Source organism: Protomyctophum bolini (assembly GCF_963924005.1).
Source record: "Protomyctophum bolini genome assembly, chromosome: 20".
Taxonomy (NCBI): Eukaryota; Metazoa; Chordata; class Actinopteri; order Myctophiformes; family Myctophidae; genus Protomyctophum; species Protomyctophum bolini.
This window is the reverse complement of record NC_137881.1, coordinates 16,675,621-16,688,133: the sequence shown is the minus strand read 5'-3', so window position 1 is coordinate 16,688,133 and position 12,513 is coordinate 16,675,621. Positions and strand designations below refer to the sequence as shown.

Genomic DNA, 12,513 nt, shown 5'->3' with positions numbered 1-12,513 from the left:
ATCTGATGACCTGACGAAGATGTAACTGAAACATCGAAACGTTGTCGCTTTTTACCTGCACCCTGTTAATAAAAGTAAGGGCCTACATTGTCTGAGCTGCTCCGGTGCCTCCTTCTCTCAAACTCTCTTTTATTGTCAGCCCATTTCCTAGTTTAGTGCGAGGGAATTCAGCGAGCCGAGGGGAGACTGTAGGGACTGTATAGGGACAGTCAAGTGGGCTGCGCTGCTCTGATTGGTTGTAGGTCTAACCAGCAGAGTCCGTTTGAATCCGTTTGTAACTTGGAAAAAAGCCTAACAATGGGAAGTACGAGACTAATATCCACGCAGTGATAACGTCTGTCTACACGAGGCTAACAATTTATAATGTAGGCATTTTAGCAGACGCTGTTAATCCAGAGCGGTTTACAGTAAGCAAGAACAAAGCATGGTGATACCTCAAATACATAAAAATCAACGTACGTAACAGTGGAATTTATCTATATAATGAAACTATGCGTATACACAATAGAGTGCAATGTCTACATAAAATGCTATCTAAGTTGCTTAAGTTGAGCCTTTGCATACGCCTGTAAGGTCGTCGAGGCTAGGACAAGTGCTACGGCAAGTGCTATGGGCTAAAATGAAGAGGTGGGTTTTCAGACTCCTGCCGAAGATTGGGAGTGAGTCTGCAGTTCTGTTTGCAATGGGAAGTGCATTCCATAGTTTTGGAGCTAACAGCTAGGGCACCTGCCCTCCTGAAACCCATGCTATGTATGCGTGCATATAGATTTCCTTACGTCTCTAAAAAGGTAGAATAAGTGAACCTGCATCATTCTTCCTTTGTTAATAGCTATTGTGTTGCTATAAGTGTTTAATTCTACATTCAGGGTAGTGGGGGAACATCAAACATTTGCACCTTGCAGGAGACAATGTTTTGCCGTCAGTCAAGAAAGTACGAGAACAGGACAGGGGAGCTTCTGCAAGACACAGATTATGTCATATTGTGTGTGTGTGTGTGTGTGTGTGTGTGTGTGTGTGTGTGTGTGTGTGTGTGTGTGTGTGTGTGTGTGTGTGTGTGTGTGGTGCTCGCAGATAGACGAAGTGTCCCCATCCTTCATGTGCCTCAGGGTCACGTTGAATAGGGACAGTCGGACTTGAGGGGAGCTATTCCGGCATAGGGACGAACAACGTATTCCAGACTGTGGGCAGACCGTGTTAATGCCTGGCCTTCCCCACAGGGTTTCACTTTATTTATTTAAGCTACAGCCAACAAGGGCAATGATTTGTTCTGACACGTGCACAGTATCTTCCCCCCACTTACATTAACCCAATAGGTTGACGTCATGGCAAATCAGCTCTTTGGTGGCATACTGTACGTACAAGACATTAGAGAAAGAATAGAACTGGCACGTCTACTGGATGCGCGAGGTGCGGGACCAACAGTGGATAAGACAATATAAAAAAAGTCTTTGTAAGGGCTTTATTATAGATTAACGTTTCGACACAGAGTCTTCATCAGCAGCCCGTTAAAACCGGGAAAGCATCTGTCATTTTTTGATTTTAACCACTTTAACCATTATTTTATACTTTGCTATGGTATTTAAAAATCTGTACAATATACACGTACGATACTGTATTAGTATTAGTAGTAGTAGTAGTAGTAGTATTAGTATTAGTAGGCCTACATCAGGGTGGCAGTGGATCAGCGGTAGAGTGGCCGCATGGCAACCGGAAGGTTCTCAGTTCGATACCGGGCTCCCCCAGAGTTAGTATCGAAGTAACCTCTTGGACCCAGGTGTTTTATTTCAAAGGTGTCCTTTAGCAAGACACTGAACCCCTAATTTCTCCCGATGAGCAGGTTGGTGCCTTGCATGGTTTCCTCCACCATCGGTGTATGAATGTGAATGGGTGAATGTAATGCACAATCTATGTAAAGCACCTTGGGTAAAGGCGCTATATAAATGCACCATTTAGCATTTGCAGTAGAGTTTGTTTCTGTAAGCAGGTAAGCAGCAAATATGAACTGTGGATAGAGAGGTCAGGGCCTGTATTTATTAGTAGGAATTGTGCTCAGGGTTTCACTAGCACTAAAAGTGCTTTTCTGCTCTGCTGTGAACTTGAGAACACCGGGTCAGAAATGCTCCTATACCCCCGAGTAGGAAATAAGAGGCTGTTATGAATCTTTCAACAGCATCCACGTTCAGCCAGGAGTAGCCGTTCTGTTCTCGTCTGAGAATGAATGAAGGCATGGGTTTTATGGCCATGGAAGGTGGGTGGTTCATTCCTGCAAGTCTTTGTGGCGTGCTGTGGTGCCTTTATAGGGGTCTAGAACCAACTCATACGGCCTCCTATACCAGTCCCACAGCTCCCGCTCTCCCTCCATATTTGGACAAGACTGATTGTCATTAATAACATCATCCTGCGTGGTGATTTATTAGCACTGTGGCTCATTATATTTGGAAATAATCTTCGTGAAATGACAGAGTTACCATGTGGGGGTCCCCGGTTCCGGTGAGCCCCCTGTGTCCGAAACGGAACATCCAGACCATCCAGACTGCATCCTGCTCATGTGCTGGCCACTTTAGGTGTTGCAGCTGACAGACACGTACAGGGACACACATAGCTGTGTAATGGAGCGGAGGCACCGCTCAAAAAGGCCATGAAATACAAATGCTAACACGACTTGTATGTTTACTAAGGAGGCATAGCTATATATTGCCAAAATTGAGAATTCATTATTATTGGTTGGATTTAAATTTGAAATGTATGATAAGCGGCCACTCACGATTCATCAATATGTATAATGAAAAAAAACATTTGAGTGTACGAGGGCATATGGGCCATTTCCAATTTAGTCTGCATCCATAATAACCACTTTGTCGCGATTGCTTTCCACTCACACAATTTCCTATCATCTACATATACTTGGGCCAGTGATTTTAAAAGGCTGCCGTCTATGAAACTGACACTATTATACCAGCCAGGGCAATCAGCATTTTACATAAATGCAGCTTTTTTTTGTATTAGACGACATACCCGTACGTTGAATGAGTGAGTGGTGGGGAAATGAATTCACATTTATTTTATTCAATTTACTTGTATTTACTTTTATTCAAAGACTGATCAAGCGTTGACATATGCACGCTTTCACCTAATTCCTGGTGGAGTTACGAGCTATTTCCTAGTAAAGGAACTTTGATAATAATAAATAACGGCTCTTCTAAAAGTAGGACAAAATCTACGTGACCAAGAATCTTCGGGCACTTTTGTCTAGTCTATACTACATGTCACAACATTGCAGCTTCACTTGTAGTCTTGCATCTGGTTTGTGTGTGGGGGGGGGGGGGTTGTGTGGCTGCTGGCTGCACGTGAGGCCTGATATGGTAAATTCCATTTTGTTAATGAAGCGTCCAGGCCAATTGGAATAACTCATTGTAGCATGCATTTGGAGTCAGCGATCCCGCACATGGACCACCATCCAACCCACACGTATACACACACAGTGATGCTTGGCATGCAATCATGTACCATTAATTACGTGTGTTCGGTAACTGAAGGTCATTTATACCACATACTGTAGCCATGGCGATGATTCTTTCATGAATAGGCCTGCTGGTAATTTGGGACGTCGTAATGCCATTGCATTCACACACCCGCGTTCATCTCCCACAAGATATCCCTCTTAACCCGTTTTGGGGCGGGAACCCCTTTTGGCGTTTCAAACATTATGTTATAATTATGTTATAATATAATACACCGAGTGGCGCGCTATGAACTTTTAGATCTGCTATTTCTGAAAAATCGTTAAAATGTGCATCAAATCTTTCAGAAAATTGTCATGATTTAGAAAACATTTATTTAAAATTTCGACGTCAGGCCTGAATGGGTTAAAGGAGTAGTTCACCCCAAAAAATTACTTTTCTATCAATTACACAACCCACGAAAGCCTTGAATTCATGGTGTTTTTTGTTGTATACCTATAAGTCAATACTTTGATGACCTTGTGGGGTTCCCGGTATAGGAGACTCAATGGAGACTCCACAACTTTCCTACCCGAGACTCTGCCTGTCATCAAATTATTGGCCTAAGCTTAGAAAATGTCCATGGATTCAAGGCATCATGGGGTGTGCAATTGATAGAATTTTGGGTGAAGCCCAGTACTCCTTTAAAGGAGAATTCCATACTAGAAGGCTTTCTTACCTTTATTTGTAGTTGTTACGTCCCCACCAAAAAGGTTGTACTGTATATATCCTCTCTTCATAATGTAAATAGTATCCCAAGTGGCACACTTTACTACTTATTTTGATGAAAATATTGCACAAAAACCCAACCCCCATTGAGGGCTTATGGTAGGGGAAATTGCCAATAATGCACTTTTGCACAAAATAACACCTGGACCTCTTTGGTGGGGACATGACAACTACAAATAAAGGTAAGAAAGCCTTCTAGCATGGAATTCTCCTTTAAGCTGGATTTAGATGGTGTCGCACAGACACACACCCAAAACAGTCGATCTAGGAGTTCACCACGCGCTGTGAGCTTGTAGCTTGCAGCGAAACCTCTCAGGGCCTTTAGCGACACACACTTACACAATATATTGTTGCATGCCTAGTTGAAAGTCATCACACATGCTCGCACTGTCGCACACATAGGCCTATAGTAAACTCATGCAACATGCAGTTTCTCAGCATGCGACTGAGAAACAGTTGCTCGTCTTCAGGAGACCGGTGGTGAGTAATTGGGCGGCGTCTGTGTGTGTGTGTCTGTGGGGGGGGGGGGGGAGGAGGGGTTCTGTTCAATCACGCTTCGTTCAGCTTTGACTCGCGGGCAGACAGAGAGACTAGAGACGAGAGACGAGGAGGAGGTGAAGACTAGGCTTAAGAGAAAGACAGGGAGCAAATAACCTTGGAGGAAATGTTTGTCTTTTATCCCTTTGGTAGTGAAGATGTACGCACATGCGCGTGCGCGCACACACATGCACGCACGCACACACACACACACACACACACACACACACACACACACACACACACACGCGCGCATTCATAGCCACACGCCACACACGTTCATATAGACACACACAGTCAAGTGGTTTGGGTGGTACAAATCAGAGGATATAAAATGTTAATGAGCATGGACTCCAATGGGATGAGTATCTTTGTGCAACACACACACACACACACACACCCACACACACACACACACACACACACACGCACACGCACACTCGCACTCGCACTCGAACACGCGTGCATGCGCACAGAGATGAGGCTGGTATCTTTGAACGGTTAGCTGTGTGACTAATAGCATTGCATTGGGCCCTGTGTTGAGAGATTCCTCCAAGCACACGTGTGTTTTTTTAGAAACACTTGGGGAAGCAAAGACACACATTGACATTGTTACAGTACAAACACTCACCATGGAACACAATGTTTCAGCCATAAATAACAATAAATATGTGTTAATAATGACAATGGATGCAAACGGCTATGAAATGCTGCATAGACATATATGGGCTAATGCCAGACATATTTCTAGCTGCTATATTTTCTGTGTAATGCACACACACACACACACACACGCACACACACATGCACGCACGCGCATGTAAGTGGTAAGATGGTGCATCATACATCATTTAACAGTAACAATTAGCATAACAGATGTATCAACCAAAACTGTGGCATTTAAAACTATTTTAATAGAGGGGAAATGGAGCATGGCGATCCCCCCCACACACGCACGCACGTGAAACCTGTGCAGATTTGCCCAGTGAATAGAATAGACGCCATGCAAATTTTTACATACCGTATTATGCATACCAGGGTTCAATCTGTCCCGGGGGGTAAAATAAAACCATGCCCCGGCTTCTGATATCCCTTCTGGTGTTTAATTTGTATCGCCGGTGGGCATTCAGTATAAAAATACATGCCTTCCCTTTTTGGAAATGTACACTGTCACACGTGTTTCACCAATTAAGAACTGAGGCTGAGTCTACACATGCCTTCTGAATCAGTAGTTCTCACTGAGGCCGAGTCTACACATGCCTTCTGAATCAGTAGTTCTCACTGAGGCCGAGTCTACACATGCCTTCTGAATCAGTAGTTCTCACTGAGGCCGAGTCTACACATGCCTTCTGAATCAGTAGTTCTCACTGAGGCCGAGTCTACACATGCCTTCTGAATCAGTAGTTCTCACTGAGGCCGAGTCTACACATGCCTTCTGAATCAGTAGTTCTCACTGAGGCCGAGTCTACACATGCCTTCTGAATCAGTAGTTCTCACTGAGGCCGAGTCTACACATGCCTTCTGAATCAGTAGTTCTCACTGAGGCCGAGTCTACACATGCCTTCTGAATCAGTAGTTCTCACTGAGGCCGAGTCTACACATGCCTTCTGAATCAGTAGTTCTCACTGAGGCCGAGTCTACACATGCCTTCTGAATCAGTAGTTCTCACTGAGGCCGAGTCTACACATGCCTTCTGAATCAGTAGTTCTCACACTTTCATGTTTCAACGATAGCAATTCGCTGCGTGGCCCGAAGTGACGTTCTGTGAGCTTGTGCATATCTGAAATTTTTGAATATAAAAGTAATGGAGAGTGGGGGGGGGGGGGGGGAGTGAAAATACTGTTGTATTGTGACGCGTTGTGTGAGCCTGCAGACTGGGCTTGCATGCTATGTGTTAAATATAAGAGCTGTTGTAAGAGTTTGAGAAGCACTGATTTTAGTTCAGACCCTTTTGACACGGTCAGACGTCCCTGATTTATAACGTCGTTGGCAGCTGTCATCGGCCAGCCTTCGCCAGACGGGATTAGCAGAGCTTCCTCTCTACAGCACGTGTCCTCGTAGGAGGTCGTCTCAGAAAATGGCACAAAGCACAGAGAAAGATTACGGCTAAAACGTCACAACAGTCATTGGATCGTCTTAAACCACCGGCTATGACAGGCGCCCCCCCCATCCCTCATTCCTCCTCCTGCCGCACCACAAAGACGGGCCAAGATGTGTGCGCCGTGCGTGCATGCGTTACACTATACTCATGAGGGCCAATTAAATGTCCCCACAACTATATGATCATTTGAGAAATAGGCAATTAATTGTGAGGACAACTTTCCTGGTTGAGAAAGCTTGTTTTTATGGTTAAAAAGGTTTGTATTGTTAGCCTTATAATTTGAATTGGGTTTAGGCATTCAAGGGCTATATCTTATCCACCCCTTACTCCTTATCCCTAAATTATTTGCCTTTTTTCATATTTTGAAAAACCTTTTAAAATTGTTCAAATAGACGATCTACAAGCTCACAACGTGTCGATGTAGATCGGCTAGTTGAACTATTTTAAAATGTTTTTCAAAAATGGCAAATAAGTTTAGGGGTAAGCGTCCTTAGAGGTTAGGTTTAGGGTGACTTTAGATGAGTTTTGTGACTGTCTGTCGTGACTGATTTATACTTACAGTATGTGTCATTAGCCAACATGTGTGTCTATGTGAATGAATACGTGTCAGTCTAAGCCCTTTCAGGGTGCAACCTCCCAAAATATTGAACTGGGGACCCCCCTCACCCTGACAAGCACATAGAATTGTAGGAGGTATTACATTTAGTTTCCAGAGATAAATAATATTGTAAAAATATAGTTTTCCACCCGACAGACGAAAATTATTCAAGGATTTACTACCTTGGCTTACTGGCAGCGTGCCTTACATAAGGAATTTGGTGGTGATCGGTTCAGTGGTTTGCGAGATTAGACACAGACGCGTGCGCGCAGATGGCTGTATATGTACACGTCTGCGCACTCACACTAGCTCAAGCATGCATCACGTTGATGCACACATCAACGTCTGTGATGTTTCTTTACCGTACGGAGAGAGAGAGAGGGAGAGTGATGAATTAATAACCAGAGAAGCAGAGAGAGACGAGGCTGGCATGACAAGAATTCACTGTGGAGAGACGTCGGCGGTATGTAGCGGAGGTGCTACAGTATTTCACATAAATATAAACTCCTCTTAATTAACCTTTTATGCACTTTATATATTATTCTTTCACTTCTTTCCTTCACGTGGCCCTCCACTCCTCCCCTCTCGGCTTCTTCCTGTGCCCTACTCTCAAACCCACTACTGTGTGCTATATATTTTTATAAATTAGCTGTTTTTGAACCTCTTTGAGGTCCCTATTTTGACCATGTCATCATTACAGGAAACATTTAAAAAAGAAAAGTTTTCCATATATTATTTTGAGATCTACAGTCTTATTCTCACTAGTTGTATCACAAAGTGGTTATAAGCATCCAAAAGGTTGAAACGTTGTGCCTGTAATAAATATTGCGGAACCTCTCCATAATAAGCAGCTTTTCATCCATGTAAAATAGTTTGTCCATGCGAAGCACACATATCCTAGCCTGGTTAATAAACCAGACTAATATTGCACGGACCGCAGGATATTAGTCTGGGGAGGCTCAGCTTGGATTTCATTTCCAGGGCGGCGGGTTGAAACATTTTCTCTTTGACGCAATTGGTCAGAGCAGTCAAAGGTCTCAAGCATTGAAAGTCACTGTACCAAAGCCCGCCCATATTGCATACCGTGTCCCGATTGGCCGCCCCATTTCTCTGGTGTAGGAAATGGGCGTACAATTGAGCCTCTCCAGACCGTAATCCGCTGGCAGGCAAAACATTTTTTGCCAACGGCTGATTCGGTCTGGTTTATTAACCAGGCTACACATATCCCACCATCACACGGGGACACTGCGAGTGACCCTGCGAGTGGGAGCATGTAATAGTTGTCTCCACCAGGCCGAAGGCATGGGCAGAGAGTATGTTTTGCACTCCGTCCGTATGTGTGTGTGTGTCCGTGTGGCCGTGTGTCCGTCTGTTACCAGCTAATCTCCGGCACCGTTAAGCCGGTCGATGCAAAATTTTGCACACACACTCCCTGGATGCCAACGATGAACCTCTGCCCCAAGATTTCCAGAACGGCCTGTTATAGCGCGACCCGGAGGCCGACTTTTAAAAAACACATTTTTGGATATTACTCCTCCAGATTCTGTCCAGAAATCCCGCAAATCGTTACACATTATCTCTATAGTCATGTGTTCAAGCCGGATCTGTCCGATATTTCATATTCCATCCAAATTGGCTAACATTGGCTTTCAAAGTTTGCAGGATTGGCCCGGTTTGAACAAAAAGCCTCAAATCAAGAATGCAGCGTGCAATTTACGTGCAATCTTTCACAGACTTTCCTACTAGGCTGAGGAATATATCCCACCCTTTTCACATTGGCCTGTTATAGCACCAGTGCACCACCAACGGGTACATTTTTGCAAAACACATTTTTGGAACAAAATGCCTCAAATCATCCAATTGCCATCCAAGGCGTAAGAAGAAATGGCACCCCTTTTCACATTGGCCTATTATAGCGCCACCAGGAGGCCACAATCTGGGGACCTGTGCCCCGAGGGGCACTTTATCTAGTTTGTATTAATTTAGTCACCTTCTCCCTCCGTTCCACCCCTCTAGGTCCTAAAGAACCTCCCCCGTATCGAGGGGCGTCCCGGCGCCTCGCTCCCCGACTTGGACTTCAAGGCCCTGGAAGAGCAGCTTCGCACGACGTACGGTGATGACATCACCCCCGAGGACGTGATGTCAGCGGCCATGTACCCCAAGGTGTTCCAGGAGTTCAAGGAATTCACCGGTGAGTGGGCGGATTCAAGCATTCAAGGAGAAACATTTATGGCTCACCGTAACCCCTGTAAATAACAGAGTACGGTTTAACTCAGGTCTTTTTAGAGGGTCTACATGTTTGAACTGAAGTGACATTGATATGCATTGAATATTATCAAAGTATTCTGAGCAGTTTGACATTGGGGTCCCGAGACACATGGCCAATGCGTTTCCGGGGGTCCCCAGTCAAAAACGTTGAGAACCTTGTAGTCAACAAAATTAACACTGCTGGTTAGGGGTGTAACGATATAGTAACTGCATCGAAAGATCGATTTTAATTTCAAGAATCGAAGTATATCGAAATGAAAACAGCAACAATGACTATGTATCGTATCGCAATGCAATGGAAATAATCGGTATCGAATCGTTTTGCTATGCAATTAATCGATTGTATCATTACTACATCTTTGTGCGTGGTATTTAGCATTTCTTTGAAGAAAAATGAAAAAGAGGGGGTTAATTACTTAATTTAAAATAATGTCAATGTATTTTAAATAGTTACTGTATTGATTTCAAATCATTGAATCGTATCGTATCGCCATAATGAACCAATATCGTCCATGTATCGTATCGTCAACCATGTATCGTATTGCTGTTAAAATGCATCGTTACTGCTGGTCGTTGAAATGCAACAGCCACGACCACATGCTGTTACGCTGTGAACCGCCTGCTACAGTTATGCTGGCAATACTTTGCCTTTAATGACATGCTCAAAATAGAGACGGCAAGATGAAAGTGGCTAATTTAGCCAGTAGTAAGTCAATTCTTTGATCTGAGTGAGATTCATTTGTCCTCATTTTCAATTCTCACAAGCTTGTGATGTGCATAGCTAGTACGTTGACATGAAAAGAAAATCTGATATTAATGTATATCCTTTTCACAATCTATGTCAAAGTATTTAATTGAAGTAATGAACATCTTCGTCACAGCATTCTTCCCATCACATTAAGTCATCACTATTTCTCTTTGTTAACCCATTCTGGGCGGGAACCCCTTTTGGCGTTTTAAGCATTATGTTATACATTAGCTATTGAAAAATAGCACATCTACAAGCTCATAGCTACGAGCTTGTAGGTCTGCAATATCTTTCTCCAGATGGGGGTCGGTGGCCAATTACATATAATCTTTAGGGTCCTTAACATGAAATATGGAGAACCATTGATACAGAAACATGAGGTATTTCAGAAAACTATCAGAATTTAGAAGACATTTTTTAAAGGCCTAAATGGGTTTGAATGGATGAATGAGGGGAATGACTGCACATCACAACAGTCAAGTATACATTAGTGTATTTTGGATACTGGTCAAAATCAAAGCAGTTGACAGTGGTTCTCAGATTGCCCAGGTGGGCTCCAGCTGAGGTTGATACAAGTTATTCAAACTAAAAGTTCATATTAACCATTGCAATATGAACTTTTCTTTTAATATACAGTATGATACATCCACAGCGCTTTAAAAAGGGGTGGAATAAAAATAGTAAAGGAGTCTGAATATGAAATGATAATTTTAATAATTTTGTTGGGCCCAAAATTGTTTTGTTTCAGAAATCTTAAATGGGGCCCCTCTGGCACTAAATATGTTCAGATGGGGGTCCGCGGCCAAATATTTATATTCATTTTGGGGTCCTTGACATGAAAAAGTTTGAGCTCCACTGGTCTATTGCATCTTTAAAGCACTCAAACTTTGGTTGAGGTTTTGCTTGTGCATTTAATAGTAGGCCTACCTGCATTACTTTAGTAGTACCTTACCATGACGTAACTCAAAATATTAATAATATCTTCAATAGTTGCTCTGCATATTAAAAACGGATCTCCCCAGTGACGCGAAACCGAGTTTTGTAATTTTATGGTCGGCAGAATCTGCTTTGCTTTTGTGTGTGACTCTGAGACTTGTCGCCGTGCAAAGTAAGTCAAATTCTGTCAAAAGGGAGAATATATTGGACTAATGTTTAATCTACAGACTACAGAGCAACCATTGGGGATAATCATCAATATGCTAAACATCATAGCAAGGTACACATCATACACAAGCCAAACCACTACCAAAGTTGAATTGTGCTTAAAGTCTGAGCCACAGAAAGGAATATTTAGCAGATGGCTGCCAGGACAGATGTTTACCTGTTATCCTAGTGCCTTGAAGCACTACATTGTTTTTCTCTGCACTCTAAGTTTACGTGATCATTTACTCCTTGTTGACGAGGGTTCATGGAATGTACTCTGATCATCTACTTTGGAGAAGTGTCTGCCTAATGCCTAAATTGCTCATTCTTTCATTCTCTCATTCTCTCTCTCTCTCTCTCCAGCTAACTTTGGTCCAGTGGACTGCCTCAACACCAGGCTATTCCTGGACGGACCCAAGATTGCTGAGGAGTTTGAGGTACGTACACACACACACACACACACACACACACACACACACACACACACACACACACACACACATCCTGACAAGCACTTGGAATTATGAGTTGAGTAATAAGAAGTGTATCATTTTTGAGGGGCGCTATATCCCCTCCTATGTCCAGCTTTGAGGGTTTGTGTAAACACACACATTGAATGCCATTGACAATGAATGGCCAGCTTGCGTGAACACAAACATTGAAGACAAAAGTGAGGACACAGAGATGATGCACAATGATTAGAGCGCCCCTCACTTCACACGGGTGTGATTTATTTTTTATTAATATACCTTGAATAGCATTTATTTCCTCACAAAACACACTTTCTCTGATCTAGGTTAAAAGTCCATTTCCATTGTCTTTGGAGCATTATCTTAAAACAAAACGAATTCAGAGTTCATTTGAAACAGCGACGAATATTATCAATGTT

General features: G+C 43.1%; 1 protein-coding gene across 1 annotated transcript in view; it reads left to right on the top strand.

The window, feature by feature from the left end:
* The window catches only part of LOC308334920 (pyruvate carboxylase, mitochondrial-like), a 378,126-nt gene that overhangs the window by 348,049 nt on the left and 17,564 nt on the right, over positions 1-12,513 (top strand). Inside the window, exons 23-24 of the mRNA XM_080791818.1 lie at positions 9,482-9,656; positions 11,988-12,061. Coding sequence (XP_080647944.1) covers positions 9,482-9,656; positions 11,988-12,061 — 249 coding nt within the window. The remainder of the gene's footprint in view (positions 1-9,481; positions 9,657-11,987; positions 12,062-12,513) is intronic.